The sequence below is a fragment of the Hyla sarda genome, chromosome 6, assembly GCF_029499605.1.
Source record: "Hyla sarda isolate aHylSar1 chromosome 6, aHylSar1.hap1, whole genome shotgun sequence".
NCBI classification, from domain to species: Eukaryota; Metazoa; Chordata; class Amphibia; order Anura; family Hylidae; genus Hyla; species Hyla sarda.
Window position 1 is genome coordinate 238546498 of NC_079194.1, and position 17955 is coordinate 238564452.

Here is a 17955-nt window from a genome sequence, read left to right on the forward strand (position 1 = left end):
AACATACCTTTGGATGCTTTTTTTCAAGCGGAAACACTTCAGCTTGTAAAATTCCAGTGCAGCAGCCTCCCATTATTTTTAATAGGATTCTTGCTGCACCATGCACACTGCATGGATATGCATTGCCGTCAATGGAGACAGTGCATGTTTGAGCGAGCTCTACTGTGCACGGACATTCTATTTTGTGAATGCGCTATACTCATAGTACTTGCAGAATTGAACATAAAGCATAATAAAACACTAATGGCTTAAATCAAATAATAGTAGCAAAACTGATCTTAAAGCATATTAAAGAACTTAAAGGGGTATTCCAGGCAAAAACTTTTTTTTATATATCAACTGGCTCCGGAAAGTTAAACAGATTTGTAAATGACTTCTATTAAAAAATCTTAATCCTTCCAATAGTTATTAGCTTCTGAAGTTTTCTGTCTAACTGCTCAATGATGATGTCACGTCCCGGGAGCTGTACATGATGGGAGAATATCCCCATAGGAGCTGGACAGCTCCCGGGATGTTAGTCATCAGAAAGTAGTTAGACAGAAAACAGCAACTCAACTTCAGAAGCTAATAACTATTGGAAGGATTAAGATTTTTTAATAGAAGTAATTTACAAATCTGTTTAACTTTCCGGAGCCAGTTGATCTATAAAAAAAAGTTTTTGCCTGGAATACCCCTTTATATAGAAAAATGCAGATAGGACCGGCACTGCTAGCTCTGTGATTAGAGAATGTCACTCGTAGTGTATGTAGGGGAGTGCTATTCCCTTCTTGAGATGCGGAGGTGCTCTAGCGTGGCAAGCTGATCAATACAGGATACAAAGAACAAAAGATACCGGCAACTCATCGCCGCTTTTCAGTCTTCTTTATTAGTGCAAAATACTCACATACAAGTCACTCACAGGGAGGGACACATATCGGGGGGGGGGGGGGGGGGGTACGAAGGCGACAGCTGCCATTGTTTTGCACGGGTTACGTGCTTCGTCTGGCCAAAGCACGTAACCTGTGCGAAACAACGGCTGCTGTCGCCTTCCTACCCCCCCCCCCCCCGATATGTGTCCCTCCCCGTCAGTGACTTGTATGTGAGTATTTTGCACTAATAAAGAAGACTGAGAAGCGGTGGTGAGTTTTGTTCTTTGTATCCTATATTAAAGAACTATTGACCTTAAAGTAACCTTAGATTTTCCTAAAGCCTATTTAGCAATAAGCGTGCAACCTCCTCGCTTTTTAACCCCTTTTGTATCTCTCCAGGAGGTTTTAGGCTTTGAGTGTTACAGATACTTGTTTATGTTTAGTAACGGAAAGTTTAGGACACAATTCCTGAGGCTTTTCCAGGCGATATACACAGTCGCACACATGCAGTCTCTTAATAAACACTACTTAGAAGCACACACTTGCGCAGAACAGATAGAGACACACGCAATCTTGGCACATCAGAGAGTGTGACATCTGGGAGCGGATAGAGAGATCTGCATCTGGCAAAGCTTTCTATCCGTTCCCAGATGTCACTGTGGGGCCACTTCCTTCTTACTATGATGTGAGGGGCTCCTATCCCATCAAATTCATCAGCAGCAGAGCAGAGAGGGAGAAAGTGAGTCAAAGGAGGGAGAGCTATAGAGAGGGGAGGATGGAGAGTTTTCGAAGGTGATAGTTTGGGATGGGACTCAGCTAAGGACTCGCATTAGGGGGGAAAAAGGAGGCAAGAAAAAAAGCTAAGATCTAAGGAGAGATAGGGGGAAGAGAGAAGGCGGGTGAGAGAAGGACAGAGTTAGGACACAAAATTGGGGACAAGGAAAGGGTAGAACATGTCAGTGAAGCTCAAGCAAGAAGCAGATATTATGTAGGTTATAAGAAAGTGGACAGACGGGGAAAGAAGTATTTTTTTGGCGTAAAGGTGACACAATAGAGAGGAGAGAGCGAAAGGAGATCCCACTCACTATTGGTCACTGGTGGATTTGGGGCTGGTTCGAGAACTCATCATGATCCCATTTTGGATGAGGATGTCCTTCATACTCCTCCTAACTGCTGGAAAAGAAGGGAGAATTTACAACGGGAGAAAGAAGCCGCCAGCACTGACAGCACAGAGGTATATTGACACAGCAACTGTGACTCAGAGAAACTCCGATTCTGGAACAAGTATGGGCAGACATGCGCAGAGGTTCAGGGAGGACTGCATTACATCAGGACAGTGCCTTCTGCTACTACACATGGACATAGCTGTGCTAAAGAACATCAAGACATTGCTACTTTTGGCTATGTTTTGGGAGTTTATTTTTTGTGGTATAGAAAAATTCTATACCACAAAAAAATTGTATGCGAACGCACATGTCCCCCCCCCCCCTTAATGAAGTGTATTAGTTATGTTTGGTGTAGATCTTTGTACATATTTAAAACCTATAAAAAATTTTTTTTTATGGTTTTACAGTTTTTACGTAGTTTTACATATTAGCAAAACTATATATATTTTTATATATATATATATATATATATATATATATATATATATATATACCGTATTTTTCACCGTATAAGACGCACTCTTTCTTGTTTTGGGGGGAAAAAGTCGGTGCGTCTTATACGGCGAATACACCCCTATCGCGGCGGTCCCTGCAGCCATCAATGGCCAGAACCCACGGCAAATACAGGACATCACCGATCGCGGTGATGTCCTGTATTAACCCTTCAGACGCAGCGATCAAAGCTGACCGCCGCGTCTGAAGGGAAAGTGACCCCAACCCGGCTGTTTGGTCGGGCTGTTCGGGACCGCCGCGATTTCACCGTGGCTGTCCCGAACAGCCCGACTGAATAGCTGGGTTAGTGCTTACAGGACACCGGGAGGGACCTTACCTGCCTCCTAAGTGTCTTCTCCGTTCAGGGATCCCCTGTATGGCCAGCGCTCTCCTTCCTCGTCATCAGGTCGTCGCGTACGTGCGTCGGCGTGCGTAACGACGTGATGGCGGCGACGGAGAGCGAGGATACCCGGCCGGCAGCAAAGACGTTCCGGAGCGACGGGGACACGGCGACAGCGATGGAGCGACATCCAGGGCAGCAGTGACGGGTCCAGAGCGGCGGCGACACGTGAGTATTACCTCCTATGCAGTGGTCTTCAATCTGCGGACCTCCAGATGTTGCAAAACTACAACTCCCAGCATGCCTGGACAGCCAACAGCTGTCCGGGCATGCTGGGAGTTGTAGTTTTGCAACATCTGGAGGTCCGCAGATTGAAGACCACTATTGGGTTCAAAATCTTTATTTTTTTAGATTTTGCACCTATAAATTGGGTGCGTCTTATACGCCGGAGCAGTCTATAGGGCGAAAAATGCGGTATATATACAGACAATCGTCTACAAAAGAATACCACAAAAAAGTAAATGATAACATACAAAATGCAATATTGAGTCAAATGGGTCTAGTTTTCTTGCCTACATTTTGTGGTATACAGATTAATAACTTTGGCCCACTGTGTCTGATATTGTTATGAGGCACTTGTGTTGCATTATTGAAGGGGCACTGTGATGTCACTGTAATGAGGGCACTGCCATGGTTATGTAATGGGGCACTGTGGGGCATTGTTATGTAGCAAGAGTTACGTTGCACTGTAAGAGTATGTTGAGGGTATGGTACTGTATATGCTGCCGATTTTATGCTGCTGGTTTTATTCTGTGTAAATCAATATAAATAAATAGTTGAACACAAAATAAAATCAGTAGCATACTGATTAACTTAGAAAATCGGGTTGTAAGTCTCTCTTGCTTTCTTACCCAACTACTTTTTTCCCCTGGTATTTATTATTATGTCGCATCTTGTTTGTCGCACGTGGGTTTTGTTGGTTTTGGTTTCCAACTCCTCTGAGTTGTTGGGAAAAAATCCACAACAATTCAACAAATTCGGGTTGGAAACCTTTATAAATACGTGGGAAAGCTCAGAAATGTCGGGTTACGCCCCTTTTTCGGGTTTGGGAGAATCCACATCGGGTCCGTCGGGAAAAAATGTTGCATCGTGTCGCAGACTGGCGCACGATGCGCCCAAAAAAATGCGCCAAAAAAACCCGATAAAACAAGTCGGGTTTAGAATAGTAAATGAGGGCCAGTATGTGTAAACATACCCTGATGCAACATAAAATCCTCAACATAAAATCCACATCATATAAACATGTGTACATACCCGGTCACTGTAAATGAGAGGGCTGTGGCTGATGCTGTAGCTGCAATGTTATCTGCAATGTTATGAGGGCATGGTAGCTGGCTGGTATTGCGGCTGGGCCTATTATGTGGTACCATGACTACCAATGACATCTGGGCACTGTTGCTGCCACTGAAATTGGCCACTGTAGGGGGCAATGTGCTGGCACTGTTATGGGTGCACTGTAGATTGAAAGTCATAGGGGGAGATTAATAACCTGTCCAGAGGAAAATTTCCTGAGTTGCCCATAGCAACCAATCAGATCACTTCTTTTGTTTGTGAAAGGGCCTCTGAAAAATTAAAGAAGCGATCTGATTGGTTGCTATGGGCAACTCAGCAAATTTTCCTCTGGACAGATTATGATAAATCTCCCTCATAAAGCCTACTATGGCTGCAATTTTATGAAAGCACTTTGACTGACTGCTAGGAGGTTGCTACTTTTAAAGAACACTGTAAATGACTTTGTTAAAGGGACGTTATGACTGAGAATGTTACTGGGGTAATGTAAGAGACACTGTGATAGGTTCACAGTGTAAGGTGCCATGGTGCAATGTTATGGGGACACTGTGGCTGTCACTGTTATGGGGCACTTGGTTACTGTCAGGGTATGTTCACACTACGGAATTCCCTGTGGAATTCCGCGGTGCGAACTTAACATTAGTGTGAATGGGTCCCCGCGAGACCCGTTCACACTGCGGGATTTCAGTGGCAGACAATTCCGCCGCTGAAATTGTTCCGCGCAAAGAAAGAACATGTTCATTCTTTGCGCCGCCGTCGGCTGCCAGGCTGAATATCCGCTCGTGGAATTCTGCGAGCGGAGATTCCGTTCACACTCCGTAGTGTGAACATACCCTTATGGATACCTAAGGCTGGCATTTTAATTGGGCACTCTAGCTGATACAATTATGGCTGCCTGTGTGATGTCATTGTTACCTAAATTTACAAATAAGTGCAGTACTCTCCATGTAAACGCAGGTGGTATACTTAAAGGGGTAGTCCAGTGGTGAAAAACTTATCCCCTATCCTAAGGATAGGGGATAAGTTTGAGATTGCGGGGGGTCCGACCGCAATCTCTCTGTACGGGGGCCAGGCTCTCTGGCCAGATAGCGGGTGTCGACCCCCGCACGAAGCGGTGGCCGACACGCCCCCTCAATACAACTCTATGGCAGAACCAGAGATTGCCGAAGGCAGCGCTTCGGCTCTGCCATAGAGTTGTATTGAGGGGGCGTGTCGGCCACCGCTTCGTGCGGAGGTCGACACGCCCCCTTCCCGCGGGCTGTCGGGGCTCCGTACAGGGGATCGCAGGGGGCCCCAGTGGTCGGACCCCCCGCGATCTGCAACTTATCCCCTATCCTTAGGATAGGGGATAAGTTGTTCACCACTGGGTCACCACTGGACTACTCCTTTAACCCCAGAGACAGATCACTCCCTTGAATAAAATGCGAACAAGGTTACAGCACGTAGACTTTACTATAAGGAGATCCTCGCACATTGAAAATTTAGTCCAGTCTGCAAAGGATAGTATAGAGAGAGGTGCCAAGCAGATTAATATAAAGTAATACATAAAGAACGATAGCATGCACTCACCGCTAGGACTGTGTCTAGGCCTCCGGAGGTCCGGGGGACTGGGGGAGCATGGGAAGGATATCCTTCCCATGCTCCCCCGGGACCCCCGACCTCCGAATGCCTAGACACAGTCCTAGCGGTGAGTGCATGTTATCGTTCTTTATGTTTTATTATTATCATTTACTGCAGCTGTATTGTGTGCATCCCGCAGGTGTCAACTGAACCTACATATAACTCCGCAACGTATGCTTTCTAGTGGTATATATGCAGTAGTGCCCTCCCCTTCATCTCCTTGCTCCATTGTTTAGACTAATATATAGTTTTGTTGGAAAAGTTCCAGGATAACTTATCATTTATTCATGTAAATCTCTGCTCCTTCTGGGAGTCAAGTGGGTGGTCCTACTTAGTGACCAACATCTCTCTGTGTATAAGTGTGTATATAGAGAGCTCTCAATCATTGAGTAGGAACGCCAACTTGACTACTTCGCCTAGAATGAGCAGAGATTTCCATGGATAAAAGCAGAGTTAGCCTGGAACTTTTCCCAAAAATCTATTTATCAGTCTGCACAGCTCCTCCTGCTCTATAACAAGATGCCTGAAGATCGGACTGCATTTCCAAAGTGGTTTATCCATCACACATGTCCTTGTGATGTTTTGACTCGCTCCAAAGCCGTTCTCCATTTTCAGAAAGGCTGTGTTATTAACCTAAAAGCTGTGACCTTCTTTACATGTTTCGAATTCATTAATGGGGCACTTTGGCTGGCACTGGTATAAAAGTACAATGGCTGACTCTGCAGTATCTGAAAAAAATGGCAATAATGAATTACTTATACCCATTCCTCTTCCTCATATTGAATTAGCTGTCTCATAGCAATGCATGCATGGGACTACTCCTTGTGACTATGTGCAGTGTGTGTATGAAGCCTTGAATTGACGGACACTGATATACACATATACAGTATAATACTTTACATCTGTGTATAAACACATCCAGGTACAGTACAATAGGTCAATAGTTAACCCCGTTGTCATTGTGAATCTGAGCAAAATGAATATCTACATGGAGAAGTACGTTCTCACCATGTTTTTGTGGGTTTCCCTTGTTTACTACATTTTCCTCACGCACTCCAAAAGCATACAGATAGGTTCACATAGAATTCAGATTATATGTGATGACAAACTCTGTACCACACAGCAGAAAAGGGTGGAACTAAACAAATAAATAGAACAGAATAGACACTTCACTAAATTCAAACCTATAGATAAAGTGAAATCTCCCTTAGTGGACACCTCCCAATAGCGGACAGTTTTTAATTTCCCGGCAGAGTCCCATAGGACTTAATGTATTTGCACCCTCCGAATAGGGGACATTCCCAATAGCGGTCATGGACACACCCAATAACACTCCCAATAGGGGACAAAACACTCCCAATAGGGGACAACCAGGCTTATGTGTCGCCCTACATCTTACACAGGGCTGCCGTCAGGGGGGTACAGCCAATACTCCAGTGAGGGGCATCCCTTGTGCCAAGTCATTCCCCCTTTACCAAATCATCCCCCCTGTGCCAAATCATCCCCCCTGTGCCAAATCATCCCCTACATGCTAAAACATTCCCCCCATGCCAAATCATTCCCCCATTCCCTCATCCCCTAGCCAAATCACCCCTCCATGCCAAATCATCCCCCCCCCCATGCCAAATCCCTCCTCTATTCCTTCATCCCACTGTTCTTTCTACTTCTTACCTGGCCAGAAGGCAGTGATGAGTGACGCTCCTCTGCGCTTCACTCAATAAGGATAGTGACGGTCGTGAGCAGCGGCGGCTGCCTGAAATGACGAGTGACGCTCCTCTGCGCCTCACTCACTGAGGGCAGCTGCCCGAAATGAGGAGTGACGTGTGGAGCGTCACCCGTCACTGCTGGCAGCTGCTGCTGCCCTCATTGAGTGAAGGGCAGAGGAGCGTCACTCGTCACTGCCTGCTGGCCAGGTAAGAAGAACAGGGGGATGAGGGAATGATTTGGCATTGCGGGGGGAATGATTTGGCATGAATGATTTGGCAATACTTTTCTTAATTAATTATATTGTTGAGATTTTTTTAAAGCCTTATTACTGTGCAAAATTATTTATTTACATGTAGCTTTTTTTGTGTTTTGTAGGTAATTACACTCTGGGGTGAATACAGAATAGTATTCCATTGTTTAGAAGGATGTTTAAGCCTTTTTTCCCAATAGGGGACATCTCCCAATAGAGGACACTTTTATTCCCTGTGAGTGTCCGCTATTGGGAGATTCTACTGTACAACTTTGTATGGAGAATATGGGCCAATGTTATAAAGTATAAACAACACAAATTTGCCCATAGACAAAGGGAAGTTGCTACAACTATATACAACAATTGTACCCAAGTGGGTCAACAATACCATTTTCTCCGGTTACCACAAACAAAATAAAATTCATCTATCACTTCCGTACAAGGTAAATAGCTGCACACCTCTACAGATAGGACATAAAGAAATGGGACAGACGGCACCTTTACTTACTGTGGCCACAGTTTGTAAAGTTATTTTGCAGCTGTTTTCTAATCCGAGAGGCCGTCAGTCACATTGGCACCTTTTCTCCCTGTCCTATCCCGCCTCCAGCATGGAGCCCTGTATTTCAATGATGTTGGTCAGAGCATGGAGGAGGCATCCCAACTGTTCAGGTGGATTAGAAAACAGACGCAATATAAGTTTAAAAACTACAGTAACAGTAAGTAAAGGTACCTTCTGTCCCACCTTCTTATGACCTAACAATTTTAGGGTGCAGCTCTCTACCTTGTACGGCAGTGACAGATGATGCAATCACCTAAATGTTTCACCACTTTACTGTCTCCCTTGAGAAAGTTACAGTAAAGTGCTGAAAAATTTAGGAGGTAGCAGCGGATGCAATTTTAGTTAACCATCTCCAGTTAAGCAATCCAAACATTGGCTAGTTATTAGCCCTTAGTTAAATAGGCTCTGTGCATACTGCAGATGCACTGAACCAGTGATATACAGTATTCCTATAGAAAGAACTATTACTTAGCTCTCTGTGTATATACTGTGGTAAAGTGTATGGGAAAGTGGTGGATGGGGTGTATACTGTATCTCACCTGGTTTTCTCAGCCAGGCACAGTAGCGGAAATCCAGAAGGTTAGAGTCTGCTAGGACTCTTTTGTTTAAGTTACATGGGCTGGATTACCTGGACTGGAGGATAGGTTGGAAGTGGGAGTACTCCAGTCCACACCCCTAGTCCACTATGGGTTTTCTCTTTTCCAAGGTGTTCTCAGGTGAGGCTTCCTGTGTTGATTGCTGGGGAGGAAGCCTTAAATGGGTACTCCACTGGCCAGCCTTCTGGCAGCATTCGGAATATTTAGATCCGAACGCCGTGGTCACGCTGTGGGAGTTGGCCACGCCCCTTCCTTATGTCAGATCACCCCCCAAATGTAGGTCTATGGGAGGGGGCATGGCGGCATCACAGCAGCTGTTACGCCCCCTCCCATAGACTTACATTGAGGGGACGTGGCCTGATGGCAAAAGGGGTGTGATGAAGGGCAGATGTTACCACCCTTAGGGCAGATGTTAGTTACCCTTGATATTCATGATGTCAGGGCGTGGTTATCCTCTACACCACCCGAGGTATGGCCGCTGGTTCCTGGGCAAGGCGCGGGGAAAATAATCACTCCGATTCAAGGTTATGCACCTTTGTGAATACTATCTCATTGCCAACCCCACCGTGTGAGCTGTTTCCTAGAATTGGTGGAGAATGCGGGCAAATGTTGCTAGGGGCAATGGCATGACAAAAAACGCATTTGAATTTTGTGGACATTTAAAGGGCCAGAATCATATGTCCTGGGTGAAAGCTGATGCTGCATTTCAAGGCCCAACTGGCACAATGGGAGAGGTGATAAAGCAGCTGATACAAGCTAACCTGAGACATGAGCAGAAAATGGCACAACAACAAGAAATACCGTATTTATCGGGGTATGCCACGCACCGGCCTATAACACGCACCCTCATTTTACCAAGGATATTTGGGTAAAAAAAGTTTTTTACCCAAATATCCATGGTAAAATGAGGGTGCGTGTGTGCGCGTGTATACCCCGATACACCCCCAGGAATGGCAGGGGGAGAGAGGCCGTCCCTGCCCGCTTCTCTCCCCCTGCCTTTCCTGGGGTCTAGAGCCCTGCTGCTGGCCTTTCTCTCCCCCTGGCTATCGGCGCCGCTGCCTGTTCTGTCCCCCTGACTATCAGTGCCGGCACCCCATTGCCGGCGCCGATAGCCAGGGAGAGAGAAGAGGCAGCGGCACCCATTGCCAGCGCCGCTGCCCCGTTGCCTCCCCCCATCCCCGGTGGCATAATTACCTGTTGCCGGGGTCGGGTCCGCGCTGCTTCAGGCCTCCGGCGTGCGTCCCCTGCGTCGTTGCTATGCACTGCACGGCGCGGCGCACTGACGTCATGCGCCGCGCCGTGCAGCGCATAGCAACGACGCAGGGGACGCACGCCGGAGGCCTGAAGCAGCGCGGACCCGACCCCGGCAACAGGTAATTATGCCACCGGGGATGGGGGGAGGCAACGGGGCAGCGGCGCCGGCAAAGGGTGCCGCTGCCCCTTCTCTCCCCCTGGCTGTCGGCGCCGCTTCTCTCCCCCTGGCTATCGGCGCCGGCAATGGGGCGCCGGCACCGATAATCAGGGGGACAGAACGGGCAGCGGCACCGATAGCCAGGGGGAGAGAAGGGCCGGCAGCAGGGCTCTAGACCCCAGGAAAGGCAGGGGGAGAGAAGCGGGCAGCGACGGCCTCTCTCCCCCTGCCTTTCCTGGGGGTGTATCGGCGTATAACACGCACATAGACTTTAGGCTAAAAATTTTAGCCTAAAAAGTGTGTGTTATACGCCGATAAATACGGTAAATCGCTTGTTAATGGAGCAGATTGCTGCGCTTAGAGAGACTGTTATAGCTCAGACCGCACGAGTGGAGAGAAGCCCCTCTGAGACTGTTAATGTGAGGAGAGCCGTACAGCAGGTCTTACAAAAATGACACCCGATGACTATGTCGAGGCCTTCCTCACCATATTTGAAAGAGTGGCAGAGAGAGAGACTACCAGTTGCAGAGTGGGCAGAAGTGATTGCACCCTTTCTGACAGGTGAACCGCAAAAGGCCTACTATGACCTCAGGTAGCAGGATCTGCGGGACTAGCCTAAACTAAAAATGGAGATCCTTGCTTGCCTGGGTGTTACACCAGCTGTTCGTGTACTTCTGCAGCTGGGGAACAAACTCCGGCAGAATCTGTACCTCTCCCTTTTAAAAATAGGTTGTGTGAGAGGACCAATGGAAACAGTGGTACCAATGAGGGGCATAATGAAAAGGTGGGTCCACCTGAAATTTGTAATGATGACCTTTTTCCCTTGCAGATGTTAGCTGGGGAAGAAGAAGAAACTTCCCTACCTGGCCGACAGGTCTTAGATCTAGAAGTACTGTATCTCGGAGTAACTTTGGGACCAAGCAATTGAGAGACACCACTCTAGGAACTGCAAGGGCAAATGTCACAGTAGTAAATGGTGCACCACAGGAACCAGAAGCTGACCAGAAATTTCCACATTTTGCCATGAATGTGGATCTTGTGTATCGAATGACCAAAATTAACAATGAAAGTGTAGGAAACAGCTCAAACGGTGGGGTCGGCAATGACGGTATTCACACAGGCAGCGGGCAGCGTCCAAGAGGATGTTTATTTAAATGATTTTAGGCATAAACCACAGTGCAAACAAAACAACAAAACCTAATCCTGTCCGGCTCTAACTAAACATCAGGATACCTCACTATATGACTGCAGGCCTAATGTCTGGTCCCAAGCAAACTAACAAATTGTCCATAGAGGAATGTATAGACCTCCTAGGTTTGAGCTGCAGTGCTGGCTGTGACCGGTTCTCATCTCAGACTCCTCCAGCTCCCAAACCCCAACAGTTCTTTATTTTAAGGCTTCCTCCCCGGCAATCAACACAGGAAGCCTCACCTGAGAACACCTTGGAGAAGGGAAAATCCATAGTGGACTAGGGGTGTGGACTGGAGCACTGACACCTCCAACCTGTCCTCCAGTCCATGAAATCCAGCCCATGTAACTTAAAGGGGTACTTCGGTGGAATTTTTTTTTTTTTAAATTAACTGGTGCCAGAAAGTTAAACAGATTTGTAAAATACTTCTATTTAAAAATCTTAATCCTTCCAGTACTATCTATCCACGGTGCTCTCTGCTGAAACCTCTGTCCATGTCAGGAACTGTCCAGTGCAGGAACAATTCCCCAGAGCAAACCTCTCCTGCTCTGGACAGTGTCTGACGTGAACAGAGGGGTCAGCAGAGAGCACTGTGGTCAGACAGAAAAGAAATTCCAAAAAGAAAAGAACTTCCTCTGTATTATACAGCAGCTGATAAGTACTGGAAGGATTAGGATTTTTAGTAGAAGTCATTTACAAATCTGTTTAACTTTCTGGCACCAGTTGATTTAAAAAAAATATATACTTCCACCGGTGTATCCTTTTAACCCCTTAAGGACCAAGCCCATTTTCACCTTAAGGACCAGAGCGTTTTTTGCACATCTGACAACTGTCACTGTCGCATGTTCTTGTAGACCCAGTGTTTGAATAAAAAAAGAAAAAAAAAACACATGGCATACTATTTTGGAAACTACACCCCTCAAGGCACGTAACAATGTGTCCAGTGAGCCTTAACACACCACAGGTGTTTGACGACTAATCGTTAAAGTCGGATGTGTAAATGAAAAATATATTTTTTTCATTAAAGTGCGTTTTTTTCCCCAAATTTACAATTTTTACAAAGGTTAATGGGAGAAAGTGCCCCCCAAAATTTGTAACCCCATCTCTTCTGAGTATGGAAATACCCCATGTTAGGATGTAAAATGCTCTGCGGGCGAACTACAATGTTCAGAAGAGAAGGAGTCACATTTGCTGAAAGTTTTTTGGGGGCATGTCGTATTTAGGAAGCCCCTATGGTGCCAGAACAGAAAAGAAAAAAAAAACCACTTGGCATACTATTTTGGAAACTACACCCCTAAAGTAACGTAACAAGGGGTACAGTAATCCTTAACACCCCACAGTTGTTTGATGACTTTTTGTTAAAGTTCGATGTGTAAACTAAAATGCAGTTTTTCCCCCCAAATTTTACATTTTTACAAGGGTTAATAGGAGAAAATGGAATCGGAGTATGGAAATACCCCATGTGTGGATGTCAAGTGCTCTGTTGCCGCACTACATTACTCAGAAGAGAAGGTGCACCATTGAGCTATTGGAGAGAGAATTTATTTGGAATGGAAGTCAGGGGCCATGTGCATTTACAAAGCCCCCTGTGGTGCCAGAACAGTGGACCCCCCACATGTCACCCCCTTTTGAAAACTACACCCCTCACAGAATTTAATAAGGGGTGCAGTGAGCATTTACACCCACTGGCGTTTGACAGATCTTTGGAACAGAGGGCTGTGCAAATGAAAAATTAAATTTTTCATTTTCACAGACCACTATTCCAAAAATCCGTCAGACACCTGTGGGGCGTAAATGCTCATTGCACCCCTTATTACATTACGTGAGGGGTGTAGTTTCCAAAATGGGGTGACATGTGGGAGGGGTCCATTGTTCTGGCACTATGGGGGCTTTGTAAACACACGTGGCCTTCAATACCGAACAAATTTTCTCTCCAAAAGCCTAATGATGCTCCTTCTCTTCTGAGTATTATATTGCGCCAGCAGAGCACTTTATATCCACATATGGGGTATGTTCCTACTCAGAAGAAATGGGGTTACAAATTTTGGTTGGCTTTTTATCTATTTTCCCTTGTGAAAATGAAAAATTTAAGGTAACACCAGCATTTTTGTGATTTTTTTTTTTAATCTTTTCATTTTCCCATACAACTTTAACGGAAATTCATCAAACACCTGTGGGGTGTTAAGGCGCACTATACCCCTTGTAATGTTCCGTGAGAGGTGTAGTTTCTAAAATGGAGTCACACGTGGGTATTTATATTTCTGCGTTTATGTCAGAACCGCTGTAAAATCCGCCACCCCTGTGCAAATCACCAATTTAGGCCTCAAATGTACATAGTGCGCGCTCACTCCTGAGCCTTGTTGTGCGCCCGCAGAGCATTTTAGGCCCACATATGGGGTATTTCCGTAGTCAGGAGAAATTGCGTTACAATTGTTTTTCCTTTTACCTCTTTTGAAAAAAAAAAGTATGGGACAACACCAGCCTGTTAGTGTAAATTTTTTAACACTAACAGGCTGGTGTAGACCCCAACTTTTCCTTTTCATAAAGGGTAAAATGAGAAAAAGCCCCCAAAAATTTGTAGCGCAATTGCTCCTGAGTACGGAAATACCCCATATGTGGCCCTAAACTGTTTCCTTGAAATACGACAGGGTTCTGAAGTGAGAGAGCGCCATGCGCATTTGAGGGCTAAATTAGGGATGGCATAGGGGTGGACATAGGGGTATTCTACGCCAGTGATTCCCAAACAGGGAGCCTCCAGCTGTTGCTAAACTCCCAGCATGATTGGACAGTCAGTTGCTGTACGGAAATGCTTGGAGTTGTTGTTTTGCAACAGCTGGAGGCTCCATTTTGGAAACACTACCGTACGATACTTTTTTTTCATTTTTATTGGGGGGAACAGTGTAAGGGGGTGTATATGTAGTGTTTTACCTGCCTGTGTGAATGCACCCTGTACATTCACATGGGGGGGAGGGGGCACCCCAAACCTTCAGCTGTTGCAAAACTACAACTCCAAGCATGCACTTACAGACCGTGTATGCTGGGAACTGTACTTTTGCAACAGCTGGAGGCACACTGGTTGGAAAACCTTCAGTTAGGTTCTGTTACTTAACTCAGTATTTTCCAACCAATGTGCCTCCGGCTGTTGCAAAACTACAACTCCCAGCATGTACTGATCGCCAAAGGGCATGCTGCGAGATGTAGTCATGAAACAGCTGGATGTACTCAACTACAACTCCCAGAATGCCAAGACAGCTGTTTGCTGTTTGGGCATGCTGGGAGTTGTAGTTTTGATAGATCTTAAGGGCCCCAGTTTAGAGACCACTGCACAGTGATCTCCAAACTGTGACCCTCCAGGTGTTGCAAAACTACAAATCCCAGCATGCCCAGACAGCAAACTGTTGTTTGGGCATGCTGGGAGTTGTAGTTTTGCAAGATCTAGAGGGCCACAGTTTAGAGACCACTGCACAGTGATCTCCAAACTGTAGCCCTCCAGCTGTTGTAAAACTGCAAATCCCAGCATGCCCAAACATCAAATAGCTGTCTGGGCATGCTGAGAGTTGTAGTTTTGCAACAACTAGCTGGACTACAGTTTAGAGCACTATATAGTGGTCTCAAAACTGTAGCCCTCCAGATGTTGCTAGGCAACTACTCACCAGCTTTCGTAGGATCATCACACCAGGGAGCCACATTGCCATCCTCTGGCGCTCGCCGCCGATCATCGATGGTAAGTGGACCTCTGGCGCCAGTCACCGTTGGTTTCCCCGTCTGCCCGGACTACTGTGGGTGGGCAGAACGGGGGAACCGAACTTTACCCCTCCCCTCGCCCCCAATCTGCTATTGGTCGGTTGCTTCTGACTGACCAATAGCAGGGATCGTGGGTGTCTTGGACAACCACGCTCCCCCTTATTTTCTGGGTCACCGGAGACCCGTATGACCCGAAATCGCTGCAAATCGCCAGTGTAAATTCTCAGGACCCCCCTGGGCATTGGCACGGGATGCCTGCTGATAGATGTCAGCAGTCATCCCGATCCCTGCCCGATGCGCAGCGGGGGCCAAAATCCCCACGGGCATACAGGTACGCCCTTGGTCCTTAAATACCAGGGATCGAGGGCGTACCTGTACACCCATGGTCCCTAAGTGATTAAACAAAAGAGTCCTAGCAGACTATAACCTTCTGGATTTCCCCTACCGTGCCTGTCACTGATTCAGAGACAAAAGAGGGCAACTCTTGTTATTGAGCAAGTTCCTCTGCCTCTGAATAAAATATTAACTATGACCTTCTCAGACAGAGCTTCATACATATTGGTAGTACCCATGATCTTATACATAGGGAGCAATAATTTACTAGTAAATAAGCATTGTATGCAAAGTATATGTTAAGTCACTCTTACACTGGTCATTCATGAAATCCATATATGAGATGTCTGCTTAATCTGGAGCTGCGATTTTATTCATTTTTATAGGGTAAATACTAATAAAAGCTCAGTTGTAATTGTTGTGATGAGATAAAAGGATAGTGATGACCCATACATTTGTCGAATATAATGTTTCAAAGTATGGCTCAGCATCACCGACCTTGTTTTACAGACAATGCATTCCATTCCCATCCTCTAATTTTCCACCTATAAACTTCACTCAGACCCTGTCATTTGCACATACAGATATGCAGATTCATCCTCCTTCAGAAGTAAATGGCTGCTTTATATTAGCTGTTCCATGCCTTGGTTCTTCTTTAAAACTATCATGCAGGAAAACTTCTAGGTGGGACCCTTCGCGATCTCCTGCATGGCACCACACTCTCACCAGGAATGGGGCGCCTCGACCCCCACCTGAAGCGATGGGCCGACACGCCCCATCCATGTGTGGTGGCCGAGTACAGGAATTGCACCCCTGTACCTTTGCTGCCCTGTCAGGCAGCCTCCATATAGTGTCCCCTGGGACCCCCCGCCCCCTGCACCTGTTCCATTGTCTATTCATTTGTATGCGTGTTATATAATGTATGATACCTAAAATGTGTAATAGCTTTAAGAACAATTGACATGTGATTAACCTGTTGTCATGTGATTGTAACCCAGTGAGGTATCAGTGACCATGTGACCTATGGGACCCTTCCTAGTCTCCCCCCGTTTAAGCCCTGGGGGGACCTAGCCCAAGCTCTTTTTGCTCTTGTTTGCTGAGTTGCAGTGAGGTCAAGTCCTAGGTGTGTGTCTGGAGTCCAGAGGAGGCCTAAAGTCAGTCAAGCAGCCACGGATTCTCAAGTCCATTGCCCCACAGGTCAAGTCAAAGCCTGGTAAGCTACAGAAGGGGTGAAGTCAGTTATAGTCTGTCATAGTTAAGTCAGTCCAAATCATCCTGTCTCAAGTCAGCGTGGCCTGCACCCAAATTGTCCAAGTCCTCTAAAAGTCCCAGTAAGCCCTAAGGTCTCTGAAGTCACTGGTCACCTCCATGGGCCTAACCAAGCTGCATAAACTGTTACACCTGTCTGACTCATTAAAGCTGCCGTTGTTCCGTAACTTGGCATCGGAGTCATTATTTTCCCCTGTGCCTAGCCCAGGATCCAGCGTATTCCTTCGGGTGGTGTAGAGGATAAACTACCTAACACAAGGGGTTAATGCCATCTGCCCCTAGGGTAATTCCATCTGCCCTCATCACACCCTCACCACACATGTATATCTATGGAAGAGGCGGAGATACAGCGTTCGGGCATCTCCGGCTTTCCCACAGAGATACATAGTGATAGGGGATAAGTTGTCCTACATGATAGTTCTACTTTCAATTTGTTGACTCTCCTCCAGAAGAAGAAACCAATATGTAGACAGCTGTTTTAGTGTTTGTGCCCCTCATGAGTAGACAGCAAGATACTCTTGGTAAGGGCTGGTTCACATCACGTTTTCTCCCATACGGGAGTGCATGGCAGGGGGGAGCTAAAACCTCGTGCTCCTGTATGCCTTTCTATGCGCTCCCGTATGTATGAGCCGGCCGGAGTGAAACGTTCGGTCCAGTCGGCTCATTTTTGCGCTGTATGCGCTTTTTCCCCGGACCTAAAACTGTGGTCAACCACGGTTTTAGGTCCGGTTGTAAAAGCGCATACGGTGCAAAAATGAGCCGACTGGACCGAACGTTTTACTCCGGCCGGCTCATTGAAATGAATTACATACGGGGGCGCATAGAAAGGCATACGGGAGCGCGAGCTTTTAGTTCCCCCCTGCCATATGCAATCCCCTATGGGAGAAAACGTGATGTGAACCCAGCCTTAAAGAAATGCCTTAAGGGGCCTATACACTTTAGTTAAAAGTTAGACCTTACAGGGGTACTCTGGTGGAAAACAAATGTTTTCAAATCAACTGGTGCCAAAAAGTTATACAGATTTGTAAATTACTTCAATTTCAAAATCTAAACCTACCAGGACTTATTAGCTGCTGTACAA

The 17955-nt window shown here is 46.3% G+C and overlaps 1 protein-coding gene across 3 annotated transcripts in view; it reads left to right on the forward strand.

Moving 5' to 3' along the window:
* Positions 1 to 1779: 1779 nt before the first annotated feature.
* The window catches only part of VWCE (von Willebrand factor C and EGF domains), a 153693-nt gene continuing 137517 nt past the window's right edge, over positions 1780 to 17955 (forward strand). For 2 of the 3 annotated variants that reach the window (XM_056526735.1, XM_056526736.1), the window contains exon 1: positions 1780 to 2082. In XM_056526735.1, the coding sequence (XP_056382710.1) occupies positions 1976 to 2082 (107 nt within the window). In that variant the 5' untranslated portion in view covers positions 1780 to 1975. Of the gene's footprint in view, positions 2083 to 4596; positions 4631 to 17955 lie in introns of those variants that run through there. The other variant, XM_056526738.1, reaches the window with a different exon arrangement.